The 26,728-nt window shown below is 45.8% G+C and overlaps 1 protein-coding gene across 1 annotated transcript in view; it reads right to left on the bottom strand.

Moving 5' to 3' along the window:
* The window catches only part of GASK1B (golgi associated kinase 1B), a 116,915-nt gene extending 94,848 nt beyond the window's left edge, over positions 1-22,067 (bottom strand). Inside the window, exon 1 of the mRNA XM_075347553.1 lies at positions 21,078-22,067. Within this exon, the coding sequence (XP_075203668.1) occupies positions 21,078-21,969 (892 nt within the window). The 5' untranslated portion in view covers positions 21,970-22,067. The remainder of the gene's footprint in view (positions 1-21,077) is intronic.
* Positions 22,068-26,728: the final 4,661 nt, after the last annotated feature.

The following is a 26,728-nucleotide window of genomic DNA, read 5'->3' as shown; positions in this document are numbered from 1 at the left end:
TTCTTGGCTATATTGTCTGTAACCAAGGTGTTGAGCTGTTTCCAGAGAAGGTTTCTGCCATTCTCTCTTGGCCTCGTCCTCAGAGTGTCCATGCTAACCAATGCTTCATGGGTTTTGCCAACTTCTACAAGCAATTTATTGCTCACTTCCCACCCCTCATGCCTTAACTGAGAGGGGAGATAATTCCAAACTCTGACCAGATTCTGTGGTGTCTGCCTTCCAACACTTGAGAGAGGCCATTACGAGAGCACCAGTGGTGCACCACGCACATTCTAACAGGTAGTTTCTGCTTTTAGGTGGATGCCTATTTATCAGTGGTGGGGCAGTTCTCCTGCAAGAACTTCATCGGAAAAGTTTGTCTCTTGCGTTTGGCTAAGAGAAACTACTCCATTGGTGACCATGAGCTTCTGATTATCAAGTTGGCGCTTGAGGAGTGGAAACATCTACTGGAGTGTACTAACTCTCCGGTAATAATTTAAACAGACCATAAGAATTTTACTTTCTTGCAGTCCACCCAGGTTGAATCGTCATCAAATTAGGTGGGCACTTTTTGTCGCTTGTTTTAACTTGATTTACACTGCCATCCTGCAGAGAAAAATGTTAGAGCCAATCCCCTCTTTTGATCCTTTGATGTGATCCATTCCCTGGAGAAGCCTCAGCACATGATTGACCCAAACAGGATTACTGAAGCAGCCCCGACCCTTTTAAGAAACATTCCTTTGTGCAAGACCTTTCTCCCTACAGCTAAGATGAGGAGATTTGTTTTAAGGTTACAAATGCAAGTTGGCTGGGCATATGGGCATACACAAGTCCAGTAAGCTAATTGCTCACTGGTTCTGGTGGCCCTCACTGGTCAAGGATGTTCATGATTCAGTGACTGCCTGTTTTTAGTGTGCCAGAAACAAATCCTCCAGGAACAAGCCTATTGGTCCTCTTTAGCCTATGCTAATTCCTTCCATTCCCTAGCAGCACATCGCCATGGATTTCATCACAGATCTACCCCTCTCAGAGGGTTGCAATAACATAGTAGTGGACCGGTCTCCAAGATGGCTCACTTCATTCCTCTGACTGGTCTTCCCTTTGCTCCTAAGCTTGCAACACAGTTTTTTCAGCGTTTTGTCTCCATGGTCTTCCACTCCACCTATTCTATGATTGTGGAGTCAAGTTCACTTCAAAGTTTTGGTGCTGGATTTTTCCTCCATGTACCATCCGCAGACCAATCGGCTAAACAGGTTAATCATATTCTTGAGAACAACCTTCACATTTTCATTCAGGATGACTGGGTACATCTACTCCTTTTGGCAGAGGTTTCCTAAACTAACAATGTCAGGCAGTTATCCGGAGCATCTCCATTCTATGTGGTATACTCCCACCATGCTCAAGTACCCTATCCTAGGTCTGATTTCTCCAGGGTACCAGAAGTAGATGCCTAGTATTGTGATTTTCTACAGATCTGGCAGCAGACAAAGACATCTCACCTTAAAGGCGTTGTCCAGTAGTTGGACAACCCTTTCTAATTCCCCTTGGTCGCCGCAGTAAAATAAATAAGCCTATATTCAACTCCAGCGTGAACGTGGTTTCAGCTGAAGTCACGTTCCCAGGGCCCACGTGACATTGTTATGATACGCAAGTGCTGCGACCAATCATAGCATTCACATCCTACTCAAATGATCGAAGGCAGGCAGACAGACACTGGGTGCTGATTGTTATGACACGCAAGTCCCGCGACCAATGTCATGTGGGCCTCAGGAACACAACTTCAAATGCCACTGGAACTGGAGCTGCACTGGAGGGGAGTATAGGCTTATTTATTTTTACGGGGGTGAACAAGGGGAATGAGTAGGGGTTGGCCAAGTAGTGGACATCCCCTTTTAAGGCTGTATCTTGGATGAAGACTCATGCAGACAATGAGAGGTTTGCCGCCTCAGTATCTTCCTGGAGATAATCTTGCTGTCATCCTGGAATATTCGCTTGAAGGTGCCTTTGTACTCGGTACTTCGGTCCATACAAACTCCTCAAGAATCCATTTCAATTCTATGCAAATCTACGGATCCCAAACACCTTTCATGTCTCGTGGACCCGTGAAAGCACCCCAAGAGGTGCGAAACGGTACCATAGTCCTACGTGCTCCCTCCCCCACACCTCCCCCTTTTGCCATTGTCTTACCTGTCTGCATGAAGCACAATTAAAGTTTTCTTTCACCGCTGAGTGCTGCCGATCTCTTTTTTGGATAAACTCCTTATGAAACCATTTCAATTCCATGCAAATCTACGGATCCCAAACACCTTTCATGTCTCACTCCTGAAGTCGGTGGTCTTGAACCATTTCTCAAAGCCCCATGCTACTTCTGCTACTGCTGTTCCTGAAGGTCTCTTGGACTTCTTCGAGTTTCAAGACATCCTGGATACTAAAAAGGTTCAGGTAGACACCTTCTATGGTATCAGGTAAACTGAAAGGGATTTGGACCTGAGGAGAGATCCTGGAAACCAGCAGGAAATGTCTCTGCCCCATTCATTCTGGAGAGGTTTTTAAATTAGTCTGGCCAAAAAAGGAGGGGGCGTAAAGGGGTACTGTCATGCCTGTGACTCATGCGGCTTGTGGGGGTCGCCCTGCTCAAAGCAGTTGCCATGCAGCTCCTTCCTGAGTTTGACTTTTTTCTGAGATGCCTCGTGCAATTCACCCAGCCCTGCTGCTTGCACTTGTGGTTGGTGAGTTTCCTCCTGCTATATGAGGGCACAATCCCAGGTCTGATGGTGCTATATCAGCCAGCTCCTCCCTCCATGCTTTGACTGACTATAGGTATTGTTAGTTCCTGTTTGTGCTCCAATAACCAGCTTTCTGACTCTCTGGCTACCGACCCGGCTTGCCTCTCATTAATCCAGATCTCTCCTCTTCAGACCCCAGCCTCATTTCTTGAACCTGTGCTGCCCCGACTTCAGCTTTCTTGACTACTCTGCATATGATGCTTTATTTTGGATGTCTGCTTTGATATGTTGGTCAGCTGCTGCAGGACCGGGAACAGCCTTACAAGTGGTAATTGGTGATTACCTGCGGCCTATCCTCACCACTAGAGGCACTACTGAAGACCAGGGTGTTGCTTAGTTATGCCCCTCCAGGGTAAGCCTGGCCTGTGACGCAGTGGGTCCACACCCACCAGTCTTAGATGCATAGCCCATTGATAGGCGGAATGCCTACAAACTGTTGTAAATCTAAGCTAGAGCTACACTTTTTCCATGACACCTGTCTTGTGGCTAAAGTCACAGCACAATGCAAAATGAATTGGTTGGATTTTTTTGTGTCGTAGTCATAGTAGCCTTATTCATACATATTCAGGTAGAAAGACCAGAGAGATGACACAATACAAAATTCTAAAAAAAGCACTAGTATTGTTACTTTTTAGGAATAAGGGGCACTTTGTACACTACGACATCGCAGGTGCGATGTCCGTGGGGTCAAATCGAAAGTGACGCACATCCGGCATCGCTGTCGACATCGTAGTGTGTAAATCCTTTATGATACTATTAACGAGCGCAAAAGCGTCTTAATCATATCATCAGTGTAGCGTCGGTCATTTCCATGAATTGGGAAAGACTGATGTTACAATGTTGTTCCTCGTTCCTGCGGCAGCACACATCGCTGTGTGTGAAGCCGCAGGAGCGAGGAACATCTACCTGCGTCCCGGCCGCCTATGCGGAAGGAAGACGGTGGGTGGAATGTTTACATCCCGCTCATCGCTGCCCCTCCGCTTCTATTGGCCTCCTGCCGTGTGACGTCGCTATGACGCCGCACGACCCGCCCGCTTAATAAGGAGGCGGTTCGCCGGCCAGAGCGACATTGCAGGGCAGGTGAGTGCATGTGAAGCTGCCGTAACGATAATGTTCGCTACGGCAGCTATCACCATGATATCGCAGCTGCGACGGGGGCGGGGACTATCGCGCACGGCATCGCAGCATCGGCTTGCGATGTCGTAGTGTGCAAAGTACCCCTAAGAGAACTTACCAAAATTAGAATTACTTAGACCAGCCGATATCCAGCAATGCTGATTCACCAATATTTGCCTGCGTAAACAAATACCTAAAAATCACCATCATTCGCAGTACATCGTCCTATGTAAACAGGAGTCATACTGCAGATTAAATAATCTTCTATTCACACAGAGCAATCATATTATATATATTGTTCAATTCCCATACAATTGTGGTTTACCTGTCTAAGCAGGCCATTAAATGACTGCGTATTGGCTTGAATGTTGTTGATTGGCAGTCGTTCAATGGCCGCAATCATGCTGTGTAAACATGGCGTATGTCTGAAGAGCTGAAAGATCCTCTTAAGTGTCATAACATATTTGTTAGTGAAGTCTCAGCTTTCAGAATAACAGTCCTCAATGCCTCGGTGTTGTTGAAAGGTTTTACCAGTTGCCAATATATATAATCAGTTAGATATTTTATAACAAAAATTATAGTGCAAACGTTATGATAAAGATCTACATGGGAGATGCTGAGTAGCTGTGTTTTTTTCAAGCAATGGTCCTCTGAGAAGAAAGAAGCAACGGAAATCAAAACATTCAGCTGTTGTCATAGAGGAAAATCCTACACACAATGGTACAGAATAAACGTATGGTCCAAAGTTATTGTGTGCTGTGTCCTGTGATGGCATCAATGACTGGAGGGTTGTATGTACTAGAAATATGCAGCACAGCTATAATGCTGCAATGGTGGTAAAAAATAAAAATAATAACATTAAATTGAGCAGTGCTCCACTACACATTACACAATGATCAGTATCTAGTACAGTATGTTCTTTATTCTATCATGAATATAAACAACTTTTTTATTTATTACTTACTAGCACTTCAGCTGGGTGGCTGCGCAGCAATTCTCAATTTAGCAAGTGGTCAAGGGTGGTGCTGTTTTGAAAAAAATTAAAAGCTACTCCATCACATGCATTAGTGGAGGGCATAGCTGAGCAGTCCCTTTTACTTTATAGTTAGTTTTCAAGTAGTTAGAGGAAATCTGTCAACAGGTTTTTGACATGTAATCTGAGAACAACACAATGTAGGTCTTATAGCGCCGCTGGGGTTTGTGTGCTCCATCTGGCTGGGACGCCAACACACTCACAGCCCTGACAATCCAGCAGCTCCCTCTCTGGCCCCTACCATGTCGCTCTGCTCCTAAGGTCCTGTGCACACCTCGTAGGTCTCCTGGCTCTTGGAAGAATGCTAAGGGCATGAGTGTGCACACTCACCACCTCTTAAGGGGCAGTTCCCGCGCCAATGGCTGGAGGACACTAGGTTCTTAAGACACCCTTCCCATCGTGAGGTGCCAGAGCAATTTTTATATTCAGTCTGTCTGCAGGTTTGCTAGTTGTAGGGTCTTTGACACCTTGTACTAGTCCTGTGTTCCAGTAACCGTTACCTGTCCTGTGTTTCCATATCCGAGTTCCAGAACCTGTCCAGTGTCCCCTACCTGAACCAGCTGTCTTGTCTATTCCAGCCATGCTGTCTGTATTAGCTATCCAGTTTGTACCAGTCACCCTGTCTGATACACTGAGTCCGTACCTGCATTTCTGACCTTTGCGGTCAGCTGCCATAGTACCACGACTGCCGTGGTTGGAGTAGCACCTGGTGGATACCTGCAGCAGCAAGCATAACCACACCATCAGTGGCTCAAGTGAAAAACCAGGTAGCCACTTAAGCGGGCTTTACACGCTACAACAAATCTAACGATGTGTCAGCGGGGTCATGTCGTAAGTGACGCACATCCGGCATAGTTAGTGTTGTTGTAGCGTGTGACAGCTACATGCGATTGCGATTGAACGTAAAACCGTTCATCGCATACACGTCGTTCATTTCCTTAAAATTGCGCGTCGGGTTGTTCAATGTTCCCGAGGTACCACACATCGCAGTGTGTGACACCCCGGAAACGATGAACAGATCTTACTTGCGTCCTGCGGCTCCCGCCGGCAATGCAGAAGGAAGGAGGTGGGCGGGGTGTTTATGTCCCGCTCATCTCCGCCCTTCCACTTCTACTGGCCGGCAGCCGTGTGACGTCGCTGTGACGCCGAACGTCCCTCCCACTCCAGGAAGTGGATGTTCACCGCCCACATCGAGGTCGTATGGAAGGGTAAGTACGTGTGACGGCAAATAATAGTTTGTGTGACACGGTCAACAAATTGAACGCAGCACATATGATGGGGGCGAGTACAATCGCATACGATATCGTATGTGATATCGTAAGGTGTAAAGCAGGCTTTAGTCAAGCCCATCCAAAGCAAGCCCGGCCGCGTGGCATAGTGGGTCCACACCCAACAGCATAAAAGGTCCTGAGAAACAGATTTCAGCAGTGTGTCGCTTATTAGGCTGCATGCTGTTGTTTCCATTCAATGAGTGTTTTATTACCAAGTGTTTATCACTACATGGACTACATAACTCCTGAGCACTGGTCTGACCCCATCCCTTTCTGTGATAAGCATCTCACTGTCAATATGCAATGCACACAGAGAGCTGGGGTATGGGTGGGGTTAGCTTTCTGAACTCTGCTACATGTTACATCTAAACTCTGATTGTGTCACAACTGCTGCACCCAGTAAACTTAGTGATACATTGTTGCATTCAGGGTCTCTTTTCCTACATTATACTGCTTTCAAATGAGGTAGAAAAAACCTGTTCCTATATTGCCTATGTTACCAGCTACTTTGCACTCAGATGGATCGCTCTCTCACAAACTCTTTGCTATAAAGCTTGTGAAGTAAGTGTTGCTATGAAGTTGGGCAGAACATTTCACCTGGCCAGCTTCAATTTCCCTGAACTCCTCCAATGCTGCAGACACAAAGCTTCCTCTTCCTGCATTATTGGAGGGCACAGGGTTCAGGACAGTGGCTCATCTATGCTGCTGCTCTATTCTGTCACTTTTCAGGATCACACCTCACCTCCAAAAATAAGGCACTCTCCTATATTATTTTTTGCACCGAAAAATGCGCTGAAGCTTATTTTCGAGTAGGGCTTATTCTTGGGGAAACCCGATTGGAGGTATGTTTACCCCCAAAAAAAGCAGACCCCCCCTTCCCAGGAGAATCATACCAGACCCCGGACATCTGCATTGCTCCCAGGTCCTCCTGCGCTCTTCGGCCGGTGCTCCCAGCAGGTATGCTGCACAGCGGTTTTCCCCTGCTTCTGGTAGACACACTCACACACAACAGGTCGCACACAATCACACATCAGATCGGAGATACACTCATTCACCACATCCGATGATACCGAGTGCTTCTGGCCCAGCAAGGGAAGATGGGACGCAGTGCAGTGGAGCACGAGGACCTGCGGTGAAACGCATGGAGGACTCAGCAGTTCCACCGCACTGCGTCTGTGAAGCCCCTCAGGTGTCGTGTCGGTGCATACCTTCAGGGACTCCACGTAGCTGGTGCTGATCACAGGTAGGGAATCTTCGGTTTTGATCGTGACGCCACTCTCAGTATTGCGGCCAGTAGGGACCGCCACTGCAGGTTGAGGGTCGCCTGGGGCTGATGGTATGTGCAGTTAGTTGGAATAGCCTCCTGAGAGTGAGGCAAGCCCCAGGGCCCGATGTAGGTTTGTAGTACCACAAGTCGCAGAATGACTCACACAGGCGGAGCTGTCTTTCAAGGGCTTTACTCACATTTGATGGCAGGGTGAGTAGCCCGGGCGTAGCTGGGATGAACCAGATGGGAACCAGGTATCCTTCAGGCTGACTTTATGAGGGTGACTACTGACTCGCCTTCCTTAGCCCTTGGTGGTTTGGGGTGACCCCGACTTTGAGTCCCTATGGGGGTCACCCAGGGAAGTTGCTGAAGCCTCACTCCCCCTTTTGGTTGCCGTTTGCTTGTTCCCCGGACCAGGCCACTCCAGCTGCTTGCCTCCTGTGACCTATGGGCCCTCACTGCGGTTACGTGGCTGCGGCTTTTGTGGTGTTGTGGTGTGGGCTTTGAGAGCCCCACACCGGCAGGTTTAGCAGAAGAAAGCTGGATCTATCTTCGCTTCGGGATCTGCCGCCCGGTTGGGCCTGGTGCTCTCTAGCAGTCTCCTTACTTCCCACTCCGTGCTTTCTCTCTAGCTGAAGCTGGCTTTCGGGTAGCACTCCTAGTTGACCGTTCTCCCCCGTCAATAGCCACTGCGCGGGCGCTGTTAGACAGCAACAGCCCCACAGGTCTGCTCCTCACTGAGCCCTACGGAGTTCTCTGCTCTAACTGACTCACTGCTCCTCCTCTCCTGTTCTTGCCTACGCCACCTAGCAACCAGACTCTCTTACCACACCCCTTGAGAGGAGATGGAGGCTTTTGGCCCCCTCCACTATTCCAGTGAAGGTCAAGGCTTTTCCCCCTCCTGGGATCCCCAGGGGTCCTCTCATGGGTACATGTGTGAGAGCTGATCACTATGCGCCTGTGTTCCACACCCCGGTCAGCCTTCTGGATTACCTGTATTGTACTGTCCCCAGCATGGGTGCAGTACTCAGTGGTGCCTGACCAGGTCAGGGGCGCCACATTCCCCCTTAGTTATCACCAGCACGTCCTCGGGCTGCAAGACAACATTTTAAAATGCATAAAACATTAAAACATGTAAAACATTTTTAAAAGCACCAGGTACCATACATCACCACCCTCCACCCACAAGTCCGTTAACCCACCCAAAACCCTTTCACGTTGGCCGCGACTTCAGCCACTTCTGGCAGGATGTAGAGGCGGCTTTCATGGTCTGGTGGTCTTCAGGGTATACCTGGCCTGGTGGATCCGCGCCTTCAGCCTCTTCTGGCAGGATGCAGAGGCGGCCTCCACAGTTGGTGCTGACCAGGTACCCTCTTTGTGGTGGAGAGCCAGGCCCCATAAACAGGCATGCTCTCTGGTCGCAGGTGAGCCAAGGCCCTATATACGGACGGGCTCCTCCTGGTTGCAGACGAGCCAAGCCCCTAAACAGGCTGACTCTGGTGGTGGTGGTGCCCTTTTGGTGTAACTATTTACACTGCGAGAGTTTGTGGCTATAGCCAGTTCATAGCCTTAAGGTTTATGGTTTTCTCACAATAGTTTATGTGGGCACATCTCTTAAACTTGAAAACGTTGCAAAACAAAACTTTTCAAAACTTTAACTTTCTAACTGCTGAACTTCTTACTTTCCTTTACTCCTCCATACCAGGGCTTGGGCCTGTTGGGCTGCGGCACCTGCTGCTTTCTTGCTCTTTGTCGTCGTCTGAGGTAGTTTCATCTGTAGGTTCCTTGTCTTTTCTTTCTTGATCTTCATCTGTTTCCTTTGCTGCATCTGTTTCTGTATCTCTGTCTTTTCTTTCTTCCTTGGGACATGGCACTACATCAAGCGCATACAATCCTCTTTCGCCTTCATGCATAGTGAATTGTACTGTATTTCCCATCTTTAAGTTTCTGCCAGGGTGTCCTCTAGGCAGATGAGCGTTCACATCTCTTCTGTTGACAAATATCCCTTCTTTGATACCAGGGGCTACAATGAATCCATATCCACTTCTCAAATTGAAATCCTCTACTACTCCTCTGAAAAGGGGTCCTCTGGCCTGGGCTTTGGACCTTCTCAGGGCTCGTTTTTCTTGCAGGTCTCTGGCGGTGACTTCTCTTTGCTCTGGAGATGACGGTGCAGAGGATAGTTGCGTTCTGTTGCGGTGTGTCTTACGGGCTGGATTCTGTAGGGTGCAGCTCACAAACTCCCAGGTAAGGCTTTTGGGCAGATCTTCTTCTGCAGATGGTGTCAGGTCTTCCTCATCCCAGCGAGAATAAGGCAGCATCTCTGGCTCTGGGTATGGCTCTGGAGTCAGCCCCTCAACCTCCTGGCCTCCTCCCCCCCTTAGTTCTTCCTGGCACTCCTTGGGTAGCAGTGCTGGGGATGGACTTCTTTCTGCCGGCCCAGGTGGGGAACTCTTTGCCGTGGTTGCTGCCGGGATACTCTTTGGGGTGTGCGGAGGGAGCATGTACCGCTCCACCATCTCCCGTGGGAACTTAGCTTCCAGGTCGGCTTTTAGCTGCCAGTATGCGGAGTCCTCACCTACCAGGGATTGCCTAGCAGGGACTTCCTGAACCTGGGGAGCCTTGTCTGCTCTGGCCTTGCGGGCCGGGGTAAATGGTACGTCAGCCTTGTCTTGGCGGGCCGCGCCTGGCATGGCGGCGGCCTGGTCTTGGCGGGCCGCGCCTGGCATGGCGGCGGCCTGGTCTTGGCGGGCCGCGCCCTGTATGGCGGCGGCCTGGATCGGCGTCGCAGCTGCGATGGGATCCGTGCAGGCTGGGCTGGGCGTCGCTGCAGGGACCGGGTCTTGGTGGGCTGAGCAGGGCATCGCTGCGGCGGCCGGGGCTTGGCGGGCCAAGCAGGGCATCGCTGCGGCGGCCGGGTCTTGGCGGGCCGAGCAGGGCATCGCTGCGGCGGCCGGGTCTTGGCGGGCCGCACCTGGCGTGGCTGCGGCCTGGTTCAGCGTCGCCGCACCGGGCGCCTCTTCAGGGACCGCGGGCGTGGCAGTAGGGGTCGGGGCACTTGCGCTAGCCGGGGCATCACTCGACTCACCCATCGCTGGCAGCATCGGGGTCTGAGTTGTCACCGCCCGATCTGGCACTCGGTGCGCGGCTCTCTCCTCGTAGGCCCGAACCGCCGCGGTCATCCATAGAAACTCCTCGCGTCCCTCTCTGATCAGCCTTCCGACCCTGGCTTCCAGTTGATCGCAGAACTCGGCGAGCTCCCGACACCACCAGGCAGCGGAGCCTGGCTCTGGGTCTCTGCACTCAGACGCCATTTTCTCTAGCAAGCTGCTGGCTTCTCTCCTGCTCCGCCGTCTCCGGACGCTTCCGCTCTCTTCACAAGCGAGGTCAGAACTCTGCAGGGGATCTCTGGGTAGCCACACCTCTTCGTGGGCGGTAACTTCTTCCAGCGCGGGCTGCTGTTGTTTTTCAGCGCGCTTTTCATGGTGGCAATATGGCGGCGCTTCCAATTTTTCAAGCGGACCGCCCAGGCACATGGTCACCTGTCTGTACAGGTCTAGTCCTTATCCTGTTCGTGACGCCAGATGTGAAGCCCCTCAGGTGTCGTGTCGGTGCATACCTTCAGGGACTCCACGTAGCTGGTGCTGATCACAGGTAGGGAATCTTCGGTTTTGATCGTGACGCCACTCTCAGTATTGCGGCCAGTAGGGACCGCCACTGCAGGTTGAGGGTCGCCTGGGGCTGATGGTATGTGCAGTTAGTTGGAATAGCCTCCTGAGAGTGAGGCAAGCCCCAGGGCCCGATGTAGGTTTGTAGTACCACAAGTCGCAGAATGACTCACACAGGCGGAGCTGTCTTTCAAGGGCTTTACTCACATTTGATGGCAGGGTGAGTAGCCCGGGCGTAGCTGGGATGAACCAGATGGGAACCAGGTATCCTTCAGGCTGACTTTATGAGGGTGACTACTGACTCGCCTTCCTTAGCCCTTGGTGGTTTGGGGTGACCCCGACTTTGAGTCCCTATGGGGGTCACCCAGGGAAGTTGCTGAAGCCTCACTCCCCCTTTTGGTTGCCGTTTGCTTGTTCCCCGGACCAGGCCACTCCAGCTGCTTGCCTCCTGTGACCTATGGGCCCTCACTGCGGTTACGTGGCTGCGGCTTTTGTGGTGTTGTGGTGTGGGCTTTGAGAGCCCCACACCGGCAGGTTTAGCAGAAGAAAGCTGGATCTATCTTCGCTTCGGGATCTGCCGCCCGGTTGGGCCTGGTGCTCTCTAGCAGTCTCCTTACTTCCCACTCCGTGCTTTCTCTCTAGCTGAAGCTGGCTTTCGGGTAGCACTCCTAGTTGACCGTTCTCCCCCGTCAATAGCCACTGCGCGGGCGCTGTTAGACAGCAACAGCCCCACAGGTCTGCTCCTCACTGAGCCCTACGGAGTTCTCTGCTCTAACTGACTCACTGCTCCTCCTCTCCTGTTCTTGCCTACGCCACCTAGCAACCAGACTCTCTTACCACACCCCTTGAGAGGAGATGGAGGCTTTTGGCCCCCTCCACTATTCCAGTGAAGGTCAAGGCTTTTCCCCCTCCTGGGATCCCCAGGGGTCCTCTCATGGGTACATGTGTGAGAGCTGATCACTATGCGCCTGTGTTCCACACCCCGGTCAGCCTTCTGGATTACCTGTATTGTACTGTCCCCAGCATGGGTGCAGTACTCAGTGGTGCCTGACCAGGTCAGGGGCGCCACACGTCCCAGGAGGCTCCGCTGGCCAGAAGCAAAATGTATTGCCGGATGTGGTGAGTGTGTGTGTGCGATCTTGTGTGTGATTGTGTGTGCGCAATCAGATGTATATAAGTGTGTGTGATCTGATGTGGGTGTATGTGATCTGATGTGTGTGGGTGTGTGATCTGATGTGTGTAGGTGTGTGATCTGATGTGTGTGGGTGTGCGTTCCACTGCAGCTGACACATTGTAGAGCTTTCACAGAAACTTTCACTTTTCAGTAATCATCTCGTTATCAGCAGAGCCAAGAGAACAATGACAGGTAACATTTATCTATAGCTGCAGGATTCAAAATTCATATCAGGTCACAGTTGAAGGGAATCTGTCTGCAGAATTTGCTATGTAATCTGAGAGCAGCATGATATAGGGGCTGGGATCCTGGTTCCAGTGATGTGTTACTTCCTGGTCTACATGCTGTCATTTTGATAAAATTGCTGTATATCTGCTGCAGATCTAGCAGAACTAAAAAAAAGGCTGAGTTCTGTATAACCCCTCCCATGCCACTGATTGGCAGTTAACGTCTAATCAATGGTGGAAACAGGGTTACGCAGAGCAAGAGAACTTCATGGCACAAGGCAGCTAGTCCTGTATTAGTAATCTCCTTCTGATAAAACACATCAGCGAAATCGTCTCTAAGCCCCTATATCTTGCGGCTCTCAAATGACATAGCAGAAACCTGATGACAGATTCCCTTTAATACGTTATCTCCAGTGTATTATGTTATAAGTCCTATAAATTATGTACTCCATATTTCAGCTCAAGGAAGATGACTGCCCCCATAATCATGAATAGAAAATCTAAACATTATATATTCTATAAAAAAAGGATTTTTATCAGTATCTTATTTTAACTAGTAAACAATATGAGATGGTTCCCTTAATTATTTAGATTTTTCAGTATTACCGTACTTTCCTAATAAAATGTATCAAATATTACTCTTGAAAGATCTTTTCATCAGATTATAAAGACCAAGTGAATAGTGTAAAATACGTATATGTATAAGATAAGCTGGGTATACACTTGTAGTATGAGGCTTCTCAGAATAGCAGTAGGAGGATTACAATTATCGGCCTTATCAGCCCTTAATGATGCATACCACTGGCGTGATACCAGCACCACCCCAGCTCACTAGGATGAAGCCACTACGTGCCCAGAATTCCTTTTAACATCAGTAAACAATATAAACAGGAAATTTTCTGAGAAACGTCTATGTGGATTGTTAGATACATTTTACACTGCTATTTACTATCCGAATATACAGGTATTAGTTATGTATTACTTCAATAGCAGCTAATCTGTTTGCTTACAACGTTGAATGGTCTAACATGGAACCACAAAAACAGACATAGTCCTGCGATGACCAAATCATGTGAGAAGGGGTTGTCCAGCTAAAGGCCCCGTCACACGCTACGATATATCTAACAATATGTCGTCGGGGGTCACGGTATTTGTGACACACATCCGGAATCGTTAGAGATGTCGTAGCGTGTGACATCTCCGAAGGACTGTTAACGAGCAAAAATACTCACCTTATCATTGCTCGTTGACATGTCGTTCATTTTCATAATGTCGTTCCTCCTTCTGCGTGCCGGTTGTACGTCGTTCCTGAGGCAGCACACATCACTACATGTGACACCCCGGGAACGACGAACACAGCTTACCTGCGTCCCGCCGGCAATGAAGAAGGAAGGAGTTGGGCGGGGTGTTCCAACCACTCATCTCCACTTCTATTGGGGCGGCCGCTGTGTGATGTCGCTGTGACGCCAAACGTCCCACCTCCTTCAGGAAGAGGATATTCGCCGCCCACAGAGACGTCGTTAGGGAGGTAAGTACGTGTGACAGGGGTTAACTACATTGTGCGCCACAGGCAACGAATTGCTCGTCACGCACTAATGACGGGGGCTGGTGCGATCGCTCATGCAATCGCACGACATATCATAGCGTGTAATGCCGCCTTAAGACAACCCTTTAATTAAGACAGGCTGGCAGAGTAAGGCTACTTTCACATATCCAGTTTGAGCAGTGCGGCTCAATCCGGCTGTGAAACCTATGCAACGGATGCAGCGAAAACACCGCATCCTTTGCATAAGTTTTTACATGTGGCCCGTCCGTTTTTTTCCGGTTGCGGCATGCTACTGAGCATGCGCAGTGGAAGAAACCGCATGCGGCGGCCGGATGCGTTTTTTCTGCATCGCGCCGCATCCGGCGTCCATAGGCATGCATTGAAAAATGCGCCGCAGCGGCCGGATAAGGCGCGATGCGTTTTTTTTGCCGGAGCAAAAAATGTTCCAGGCAACGTTCCATCCGGCCGCGGCATTGGCTAAATTTGCCGCATGCGGCAAAAACCGGACCGAACGCAAGCCTATGCGGCACAATACGGCACTAATGTAAGTCTATGCAAAAAAAAAGGTTGCGGTTTTTCTGCAGAGCGCCGTATTGTGCCGCAGAGCAAAAACCGGATGTGTGAAAGTAGCCTAAGGCTACTTTCACACATCCGGTTTGACCAGTGCGGCTCAATCCGGCTGTGAAACCTATGCAACGGATGCGGCGAAAACACCGCATCCTTTGCATACGTTTTTACATGCAGCCCGTCCGTTTTTTTCCAGTTGCGGCATGCTACTGAGCATGCACAGTGGAAGAAACCGCATGCGGCGGTCGGATGCGTTTTTTTCTGCATCGCGTCGCATCCGGCGTCCATAGGCATGCATTGAAAAATGCGCCGCAGCGGCCGGATGCGGTTTTTTGCCGGAGCAAAAAACGTGCCAGGGAACATTCCATCCATGCCGCAGAGGAAAAACTGGATGTGTGAAAGTAGCCTAAGCCATTCGTGACCAACGCTCCATTCTGGCAGTGCTCCATTTTCAGGACTGGTAGAGCTGTCAATTATCACCTACCCTGTGAATGTTGGGATTACCCAGTAATAATTAAACATTCACCCAATACTGATGTCCTGGCCAATCTAAATAGTAAATATGCTGGTACACGCTGGGTGGTGGGTGCCAAGGCAACTATATGATGCAAGTAGAGTATCATACACAGGATCTAGTTTAATAATCCAAGCCGTGCACCATAGGCTTCTGATGCTCTAATATTGCTTCAGGAACTGTTTAGCACCATCTAGAATTAATTCACACCTGATGTCAGAGGTGTGGCCAGAGTCACACTTGTGAGTGACTTGTGCGAGTCTCGCATTGCATCACTGGGCATGGCCACACACAGCTGACCCACTCCTGTCTGGAGAGCGGCAGGCCATGCCGGGTGGTGCGATGCCAGACTCACACAAGTCACTCGCAAGTATGACTCTAGCCTTATCAGGATGCTTTAAAGGACTATTCCCACCGTTAAAAGTTATCAACTATCCACAGAAGTGATATTTTTCTGATCACTGGTCCAAGATATTGATCTTGAGAATGGAGCTCTAAGAAGGAACAATTAAAATTGTGTAGTGGTCACGCCAGTACCAGATTTGATGCCATCTTGACCATTTTTAATGTGACCATTGCAGCTAATTATTAACCTCAGCGGTGATGTTTACAACAGAGGCAAATGAATCATGGACCAGATGTCTTCAACTCCAGTACCGATGTAGAGGTGGTTGTGGAGAGATAAGGAATACAAGAGATAATTAAATGGTTATTTCTTTATTTTATAACACTTCATACTCTTTGTCCAGTATTGAAAAATCATGGAAAGCTCCTCCAATTGCCATTTCCTTAAAGGGACTCTGTCACCAGGTTTTTGCTACCTCATCTGAGAGAAGCATAATGTAGGGGCACAGACCCTGATTCCAGTGATGTATCACTTACTGAACTGTTTGCTGTCATTTTGATATAATCAATGTTTTCTCTGCTGCAGATCTAGCATTTATACAGCGCTCATGAATATACTGGACTACCTGCAGCGCACCAAGTAGTCCTCTAATGATAATCTACTTCTGATTAATCAGTGATTTTATCAAAACTACACTAAGCAGCCCAGTAAGTGACACATTGCTGGAATCAGAATCTCTGCCCCTTTGTTAGGCTGCTCTCAGATTAGGTAGCAAAAGCCTGGTGACAGATTCCCTTTAACAATTTTGTTAAAAAGAACCTGTGACGTGTAAAAACTTTATAAATCTGAAGATATAGGGTTTATCTGTAGGTTAATAGCTTTTGAAACCTGCCTGATGCCTGCACATTGAACCCCAATGCCAGAAGGAAATGAACTTTAATCCTCCCAGCAGCAGCATTTGGGTTTCAGTCTTATGGGTGGTGCCGGCGTAGGCTTAGTCACCGCTCTGTGTATGGAGAGTGGCGACTGTAACCATGTCCTACGCACTTACTGACTGCCTCCTGTAATGAAGAGCAGCGGTCAGTCAGTGTGGGGAGGCATGGTTAAAGCACCAACACCACCATTGTGACTGAAACCCAAAAGCTGCCAGGAGGATTAAAGTTCTTTTCCTCCTGGCAGCAGGGTTCTATTTGCAGGTGCCAGGCAGGTTTCAAACGCTATTAACCTGCAGATAAACCCCATATCTGCAGGTTAGTAGTGTTTTTACATGTGACAGGTTCCCTTTAAATTATGATACTGGCTAAGGTATTAACTTGGAATCTATTATCTTTAAAGTAGCCCAACCATGTATGCAGATACTCTCTGACTGACTTCTTACATCATTTTCTGGCTCCAAATCCTATGTAATTAAGTCTGTCTACTGATTGTAAAGGGGATGGTTCTTCAGTGCTGCCTGTGTGACTAATGTAAACTACATTTCCCACAACCCCCTGTTTCCTGCTCTTCCCAATGCACCACACATAATAATATTATATTAAGAAATATCATTCTTGCTTATCCCCTCTACTCTGTGTAATGGTTTCTCATCTTCCGCCCTCCATGTCTGCATGTGTTTTTTGTATATTCTAACAATGTGTCTTCTCATGGTTCCAAAAATGATCTTTCTTGACTATAGCAGTTGATCACAGCCCAGCTTTCATTTACCAGAACTGTTTAAAAAAAAAAAAAAAAAAAAAAAAAAAAAGAAAGAAAGCTGAGCCCTAATTGGTTGTTGTGAGCAAGAAAGACAGCGGTGTGCGATATAACAAATATGGACTTATAGGGAACCTGTCATGTCGTTTGATAGTAAACTACCCCCAATGTGTTTTAAATAATGCAACGTGCATCACTAACATAGTTTAAAAAAATAAAATAAAATAAAAATCCATGTATTTATCTTAAAAAAAAGACTATATATGCTTAGGTGAATGCAGTAAATGCCTTAGGTTTCAGCCATAGGGGCTGCACTTTTGCTTGGATCAGTCACTGTCACTTAAGTTCAGGCATGATTCTTTTTTTTAACTTAGTCACGCCCCCAGCATTATAATTGATTACAGCACAAGTCCTTCAAGATCCCTTCTCTGCTGAGATCCGCCCATTACAGTCACATGGTGGTGACATCAGCACACAAGTCCTTCACAACTACTTCTCTTCTGCCTATTACCTTCAGTGACACTTCTCTGCTGAGCTCCACCCATTACAGTCACATGATCATGACATCAGCACAGGACTTTCACCACCCTTTCTTCAAAGCTGTACTCCCGAGCTCAGCATTGGAGAAGTGGAGGTGAAGGACCTGTGCTGATGTCATGATCCTGTGACCATAATGGGCAGAGCTCAGCAGAGATGTGATCTTGAAGGACCCGTGGAGTAAATCAGTTACAATCTGGGTGCATAACTAAGTTAATAAGAGAATCATGGCTGAACTTGAGCATCAAAAAACAACATGATAGATTCCCTTTAAATGATCAAGCTTTTAGTAAGAAAAGTAAGAAATATCATTGGTGGTTTTCATTGGTTCTCTCTATCATACAATTGTGCAGTGAAGTCAGACAGGAGGATAGTTTCTCCTATGACCGGAGAGGGAGAACATTACCCATATCTACAACTGTGCATTTAAAAATGGAGCAATCATGCATGTTCCTCAAGATACCCACTACTGAATATCTGGCATCTACTGAGCATGTGCAACTGTGGCATGTGTACCAGATGCATCCATAGGCAACCAGGTAGACAAAAGCCTATGATTTTCAGGTATCACTTTTGGTTATTGATTGTATTTGACAACCAGCTGCAGAAGGAGCGCCCCTCCACTGCTCTGCCTGCAGTAGGACAACAGGGATACTACCGTATATCACAACCCTTAGCTAAACCTAATTTCCTCAGTTAACGATCTGCTTCAGAAACATGCAGGAAATCCTGTAGCCTGACATTGTTAGCAAGTTTATCTCTTACTTATTCTTTTAATATTAAGCCATGTTCACATATGACAGATGGGTGATCAAAGTACAAAACAATGCAAATAAGGCCGATTTCACAAGGACGACATTCAAGGTTTAAGTATGACCACAAAGCCTGAACCGGCTGTGGATCTCCTGACCCGGACTCAACCAGCCAAAATGTAATAGCAGGAAAAAAATCAGTCATGGGTTATTGTAATTATTTCAGTGTACTTCCGCCAAAAGAACCCATAGGGCAACAAACGTTCTTACAGATTTTCTACAAATTTGTAACAAAGTACAGAACAATGCTAAAATGAAGGTTTAAAAATAACAAAAATTTGCATGGGGCAGAAAAATAATCTGCAGGGGTATTAAGGATGATTTATTACTGAATTTTGTCACGGATTTCAGAATCTGAAACACATCTGCAACAAGTAACTACCGGTAAATCCATCCTTAGAAAAATTGACAGATTATCTGCAGATTTGCTGTGAATTTTAATGGTTCTGACATGATATCATACATGATAGAGAATAAGTCAACTGTGTTTGTATTTCACGCACATACAAACTTTCACTTGTTGAGAGCAGCAATAAAAAAAGCCCGTAACATTCTAGGGCTCTAATTCTCCATATGATTTTTTTTTTTGGCAAATTTATCTTGACAACAAAACAAATGTGACATTCTCCAGTGGATGCAATATTATGGAGCAATTCTTCTCTAAAATGTGTTGCCATATCAAGGCACCATTGAGCAGCACACATCGAGCCGCTCACGTCATGTTATGGTTCACTCCCTCGATTATAGCCTAAATAATATTCCCAAGATTCATATCAATTGTATCTGTACAATTTCGTTCCCTTAACATACAGTAGGTCACAAGACTATCCTTCTTATAGCTGTCAAACCGCTACCCCTCAATATAACTGTAGTATAGAAGAATACAATGCTATACAACTCCTGGCATGTATGAGTGGCACATCCACAGAGCTCCATTCACCCAAAAGAGTGCCCTTTTGGCCTATACTGGGCCAGTATATATTGATATATTTGCAGGATTTAATAGTATAGAGATTTGTGAATGTTATTTAATACAATGGTATACAGTGACAAAATGTATTCTGCACCCTAAACTTTTATTTTTTAAAAAATTGTAAGTGCTAATGCCTATACAGAGAAGTATGCGGTAGGCTTCCATTAAAGGTATATATGGGACGTGCTTCCCAGTGTGTGAAGTATTGGAGGTTCATGTCATGAAGATGTTCTCGGATACACGGCTCACACTATGCAGGGACACAGTGAACATTGACTTTATTTGTAAACAAAAATCATATATTGCATTATACACTTCTTTTAACAATGGCCTTCTGTATAGAAAATCATTGTCTGCTCTGCTCGTTCCTATACAGATGAAAAATGGTATACTAAATTCTACTATTCAGGTGCACCAGGACATAATTTTTGGCCTCGGTTACGTAAACAGAAGCCCACAGATATGTTTAACATATATATGGGAGATGAAAATCTGAATTAAAACCCTAGGCCAAGTTCAAATGTCCAGTACTCATGCGTTAAAATGGATTCAGCAGCAATGCATTGGCAAAAATGTTGTACAAACACAACTTTGTCTGTTTTAAAAAAAAAAAAGATTTTTGCAGGATCCGTTTTTTTAATACGGGGATCTACGGAAAACGAATCCATTAACGGATTGCTATTTAGTCATCCGCTTTTCTTGCATTTGTAACAGATCCGTTTTTTTCTTACTGGATCAGTTTCAAATGGAAGATAAATAGCAATCTGCTAACGGATTTGTTACGAGTAGACTCCCATGTTACAAAAACAGATTGCGCAAAAATCTATTTTTTCAAGAAAGTTGTGTTGCAGAACTTTTTGCCAATGGATTGCTGCATGATTAGTTTTCAAGGCTGATTACAGGACATGTGAACTCAGCCTTAGCACAATTCATCCGTTTTTGTTATATGCAAAAAAAAGACATCAATAGATTTTTTTTCGTCTTAGTAACAATTATGACCGCACGCTACTCAACTATATATACTGAAAATCATAATATATACCATAATTTTGATAAACACATACAGAGGAAATACTCCTACATCATTCTGCACTTGATAACACTGGAGCTATAATACATATTATTCAGTAAATATTTATTTATTATAAAATTTTAAATGTTAGTGTAAATTCCCCCTAAACCGTTTAATGTGCAAAGGAACGTGAAATAAATTCTGTAGTCCTGATATCACTTTCCCTAACCTAAAGGGATGATCCTGGTCTTTTATCTCCTGCCAATGTATCACATTAGCTGCTTGGAACCTTCCAAGCTCCTTTATTAGAAGCCATGCTCCATGTCACCCAGCTTTCCCATATGCAGATATAAACAGGAAACTAAATCTGTTTTCCTCCAGGAGTATAAAAGCAATTTTACCCCTTGTTTATATTGTGAACAAACCTCAGCAATAAGATATGTGGAGTAATCAGAGATAATGCATTAAGGGGTCTAAATGTAGAATTGACAGGTGGCAGTAATACATATAATTCTGGAAACCAGAGCCCCCTACAATAGAACAATGCATCCTCTTACCTTGGGCGAACTCAAACTTTCTGCTCACAGATGGCAGAGTTCGGTTAAGCCCCAATATCCGATCCAAGTGGAAAGCAAACACTTCACTCATGTCCAAGGGTCTTCTAACAAGACCACAAATTCCTTGGCACCCTGAGGATGGGATGGATGGAGCAAGCTTTTTCCTGGACGGGGTTTCATACATAAGATATGCCTGGATAGAAGGCAACTGTGTTATTCTCTGGATCCTTGAGTCAGCTAAGTTCCTCATTGCCCTGATGTCTTCATTACTCAACCATGGAGGGGCACGATCACTGTAAATCCGAATGTTACTCTGGTAACTATCCCCCCTTGCATCCCTTAATATGATTGCCCCTGTGTGCCCAGATTTATGAGTTTGAACTCCTTTACGTCTATACTTTTCCACATGCTTGTCCTCCAGTTTACCAGTGTCCTGCTGGATGCTATAGCCCAACTCATCTTGTCCAACAACCCCAAATTTCCTCCTTTTCTTTGGTCTCACTGTTCCCCTAATGTTGGCTGGTTTGCTCCTCTTGGACCTCAAAGTGATATACACAACATTTGGCTGGAGTGTTGTAGAACTGTTTAGAGCGCCTCCAAGTGGCTGGGAATTTTCAAGATAAAAAGTATTTTGCTCCAAAATATTCCTCTGTTGCTCAGTAGGTCCATCTACCTGATCAGTCCTCCTAGGATCTTTATGTTGTGGGAAAAAATTACCTGCCTGGGTCACGACAAAAATGCCATATAGCAGACAAGCAGTGCAGACCAGCAGCAGATTCCTTCTGCTCTTGGGACGTTTCCCAGCCCAAGTCCTAAAAATCCAGGCGCAGAATAATAGTATGAATGAGCCTCCGAGTGTTCCTGGGCGAGTGGAGGTCATCTCTCCAGGCATCCTACATAGTGACAGCTGCTAAAAAGGTGGCATCTCCTGCTGGGATCTTGCATGCTGCTCACAAATACTGTATGAAGCAATGGAAGTAGACTGTGCTGAGCCTGAGAACAGGAATGTGACTGTGACCCTCCACTGCACAGAGACTTCTATCCACCACCACTAGGGAAGTGAATGAATGGAGACAACTGTGTAAACACAGCGAGGAGGAGATCTCCAGTGCAAATGTCAGGGTCTGCCTGCCCAGCAATTGTTACAGGGAGCTCGTCTCTGTCTTGGCAGCAAATGTCTCTGCATGAAGAGTTAATTCCTCAGCTCATGATGAGTATCATCCTAAAAAACTATGCGCTAAGAGCTGACAGTAACTATTATATAATAGCCTAGGAATTCCAGAGAGAATTAGAAACATGCTTCTGCTTTATTATACTTAGATGGAAACAATGTCTAAACACCCCAACGCCCTTATTCCCTAGTAAGGCAATGTGCAAACAAAGGTTTGTAAGTTTGTCTCAGCAGGTCCACTCCCAAAAAATGCCCAAAATAAAAATGCTAAAGAAGCACTTAAAAGACTTTTACTATTCATTTGTATTGAAAACTTGTCCTTTTTGACTGGTTGAAAAAAAATTCTGTGTGCACATAGCTTGGTAATGACAAGTCACAATGATCAGTTCATTTCTGGTCCATTGAGGTCTTTGGCTTATGTCTCGCCATGGATTTGGTGGCTGGTTCTGTCTTAACTTTGCGGTGTTTTGTTAGTTCTGCTTTGTAAAGAGCAATTCTCTTCGAGCTGTACTATGTGAAGTGGAAATATTGTATTCTATCTGGAGTCAGCAGCTGAGCGATCATCTGTTCACTGACCTCCTCCTTATTCTCTGGGTGTTTCTGCTTCTGGTAAGGAGGACGTGGACAGCAAGGAAAGGGTGCACAGAGTAGCCGTGTTATGTACTGCAACTCTGGCGAGTGATGTGGAATTGTTTTCACCACATACATCCGCACATAAATAGGTATACATATATAATAATAATAATAATTTTATTCATTTATATAGCGCTATTAATTCCACAGCGCTTTACATACATTGGCAACACTGTTCCCATTGGGGCTCACAATCTAGAATCCCTATCTGTATGTCTTTGGAGTGTGGGAGGAAATCGGGGTACCCGGAGGAAACCCACGCAAACACGGGGAGAACATACAAACCCCTTCCAGATGGTGTCCTTGGTGGGATTTGAACACAGGACCCCAGCGCTGCAAGACTGCAGTGCTAACCACTGAGCCACCGTGCCGCCCCATATATGTGTGTGTATATATATATATATATATACACACACACATATACACATATACAAACATATATACACATATACATACATATATACATATACACATATACATATATATACACACATATATATATATACATACACACACACATATACATATATATATATATATATATACATATACAGTATATACATATACATATATATATATATATATACACATATATATATACATATATACATATGCATATATACACATATGTATATACATATATACATATACATATATACACATATATATATACATATATACATATACATATATATATATATACATATATACATATACATATATATAGACATACATATATACATATATACACATACATATATATACATATATACACATACATATATACACATACATATATACACATATATATATATATACACATACATACATACACACATACACTACAGTTCAAAAGCTTAGAGTCACTTGGATATTTCCTTGTTTCTGAAAGAAAAGCCCATTTGTTTTCATTGAAGCTAACAATAAATTAAACAGAAATACACTCTATACAGTGTTAATGTGGTAAATGACTATTCTAGCTGCAAACGTCTGGTTTTGAATGCAATATCTACATAGGTGTATAGAGGCCCATTTCCAACAACCACCACTCCAGTGTTGTAATGTTACATTGTGTCTGCTAACTGTGTTAGAAGCCTAATGGAGTTTTAGAAATCCCTTGAAAACCCTTGTACAAGTATTTTAACACAGCTGAAAACAGTTTTGCTGATTAGAGAAGCTATAAAACTGACCTTCCTTTGAGCTTGTTCAGAATCTGGAGCATTACATTTGGTGGTTCCATTAAATTCTAAAAATGGCCAGAAAAAGAGAACTTTCATGTGAAACGATACAATCTATTGTTGTTCTTAGAAATAAAGGATATTCCATGCAAGAAATTGCCAAGCAACTGAAGATTTCCTGCAACGGTGTGTACAATTCCCTTCAGAGGAGCGCGCAAACAGGCTCTAACCAGAGTAGAAAGAGAAGTGGGAGGACCCGCTGCACAACTGAGCAACAAGCGAAGTATATTAGCGTCTCTAGTTTAAGAAATCAACACCCCACAGGTTCTCAACTGGCAGCTTCTTTAAATGGTACCCGCAAAATGCCATTGTCAACGTCTACAGTTAAGAGGCAACTTCGGGATGCTGGCCCTCAGGGCAGAGTGGCAAAGAAAACGCCATATTTGAGACTGGCTAATAAAAGGAAAAGATTAATATGGGCAAAAGAACACAGACATTGGACAGAGGAAGATTGGAAAAAAGTGTTATGGACAGATAAATCGAAGTTTGAGGTGTTTGAATCACACAGAAGAACATTTGTGAGACGCAGAACTACTGAAAAGATGCTGGAAGAGTGGCTGATGCCATCTGTCAAGCATCGTGGAGGTAATGTGATGGTCTGGGGTTGCTCTGGTGCTGGTAAAGTGGGAGATTTGTACAATGTAAAAGGGATTTTGAATAAAAAAGGTTATCACTCCATTTTGCTTGCCATACCTTGTGGACAGCGCTTGATTGTAGCCAATTTCATCCTACAGCAGGACAATGACCCAAAACACACCTCCAAATTATGCATGAACTATTTAAGGAAGAAGCAGGCAGCTGATATTCTATCTGTAATTGAGTGGCCAGCCCAGTCACCAGATTTCAACCGTATTGAGCTGTTGTGGGAGCAGCTTGACCGTATGATACGCAAAAAGTGCCCATCATGCCAATCCAACTTCTGGAAGGATGGGGGTAAATATCTCCAGATTACCTCAGCAAATTAACAGCTAGAATCACAAAGGTCTGCAAAGCTTGAATTGCTGCAAAGGAGCATTCTGTGATGAAAGCAAAGTTTGAAGGAGCAAATTATTATTTCAAGTAAAAATCAATATTTATAACCTAGTCCATATGAAAAGAGACGGAAGGCACTCACCAAATATGCGGTAAAAAAAGCTGTTTTATTCGACCATCAGGTCAGGGGGAAAGGAGTGAGGGAGGTGGGTACACACAATCCGTCGGACGACGGCCGTTTCGCGTCTTTACAACCGACGCTTCCACGAGTCCATACAAACTGACATGAGTGTACTACTCAAGTACATTCAGGACAAACCTGATGTGCAATGCCAATTGGTAAATTTAAAAACCAGTGTTTCAAAAACAAGCAGACATACAGAATGCAATGATAGAAGTAAAGTTGGATAAACCAAAATACTATACATTTAAGTTCAACACATATATCTATATATTGTCTAAGAATGAACTGGAACATGATGTGGTCACAAAAGAGTTAATACGACTGAGAGGAGAATTGGAGTCCAGATTAACATCAGATCAATGGAAATTGTTTTTAAAAAATCTTGACAAGAAGTTAATTCCGTTGCAGGCCACTATAAAGGAACGAAAAAAGGAAAAATTCCTCAGCGATAAGTCAGATTATGACTCGGGTAAAATCTTTAACTGGAGTAATAATATGGATGGCCCACCGGTTTGTTTTTACTAAATATAAATCCAAGAAGGGTCTGTTTAAGCAATCCTTCAAAAATAAGAATAAAAATAGGAATGCAAAGAACGGGTGGACCACGGATTCTTACTCGAGTGGCATGGACGAGTCTCCCCCTCAGAAAAGGAGACTAAGGGTGGCTTTACACGCTACGATATCGCTACAGCGATCTCGTTGGGGTCACGAATTTTGTGACGCACATCTGGTCGCTGTAGCGATCTCGTTGTGTGTGACTCCTAGGAGCGATTTTGGATCGTTGCAAAACCGTCCAAAATCGCTCCTCGTTGACATGGGGGTCCTCTCCCAATTATCGCTGCTGTCGCTTGGGCGAAGTTGATCCTCATCCCTGCGGCAGCTCACATCGCTGCGTGTGACGCCGCAGGAACGAGGAACCTCTCCTTACCTGCCACACGCCAGCAATGAGGAACAAAGAAGGTGGGCGGGATGTTCGTCCCGCTCATCTCCGCCCCTCCGCTTTGATCGGGCGGCCGCTTAGTGACGTCGCTGTGACGCCGAGCGAACCGCCCCCTTAGAAAGGAGGCGGTTCGCCGGTCACAGCGACGTCGACGAGCAGGTAAGTACGTGTGACGCTGCCGTAGCGATAATGTTCGCTACGGCAGCGATGTTCACATATCGGCATAATGATAGGGGCGGGTGCTATCATGCTCGCCATCGCTAGCATCGGCTAGCGATGTCGCAGCGTGTAAAGCCCGCTTGAGCATGGAGTCAGAGGCTATATTACAGGGGGCTGCCCCTTTAGGTCGAGAACAAGAAGGAGTCGAGGCAAGCGTAAGCACCATGGCTGCAGGAAAGAGAAAACAAGTGTCATGGAGGGCTTGAGCCCCCCTGATACCTGTAAAGTTTTCAACTCGACAGAACATTCATTGGATAGTGATATCATTTCTGTATTAGAAAAAGGTTTAAACTT

The sequence above is a fragment of the Anomaloglossus baeobatrachus genome, chromosome 1, assembly GCF_048569485.1.
Source record: "Anomaloglossus baeobatrachus isolate aAnoBae1 chromosome 1, aAnoBae1.hap1, whole genome shotgun sequence".
In the NCBI taxonomy this organism is placed as follows: Eukaryota; Metazoa; Chordata; class Amphibia; order Anura; family Aromobatidae; genus Anomaloglossus; species Anomaloglossus baeobatrachus.
Note: the sequence above shows the minus strand (reverse complement) of the source record. Positions and strands in the feature narration are given on the sequence as shown.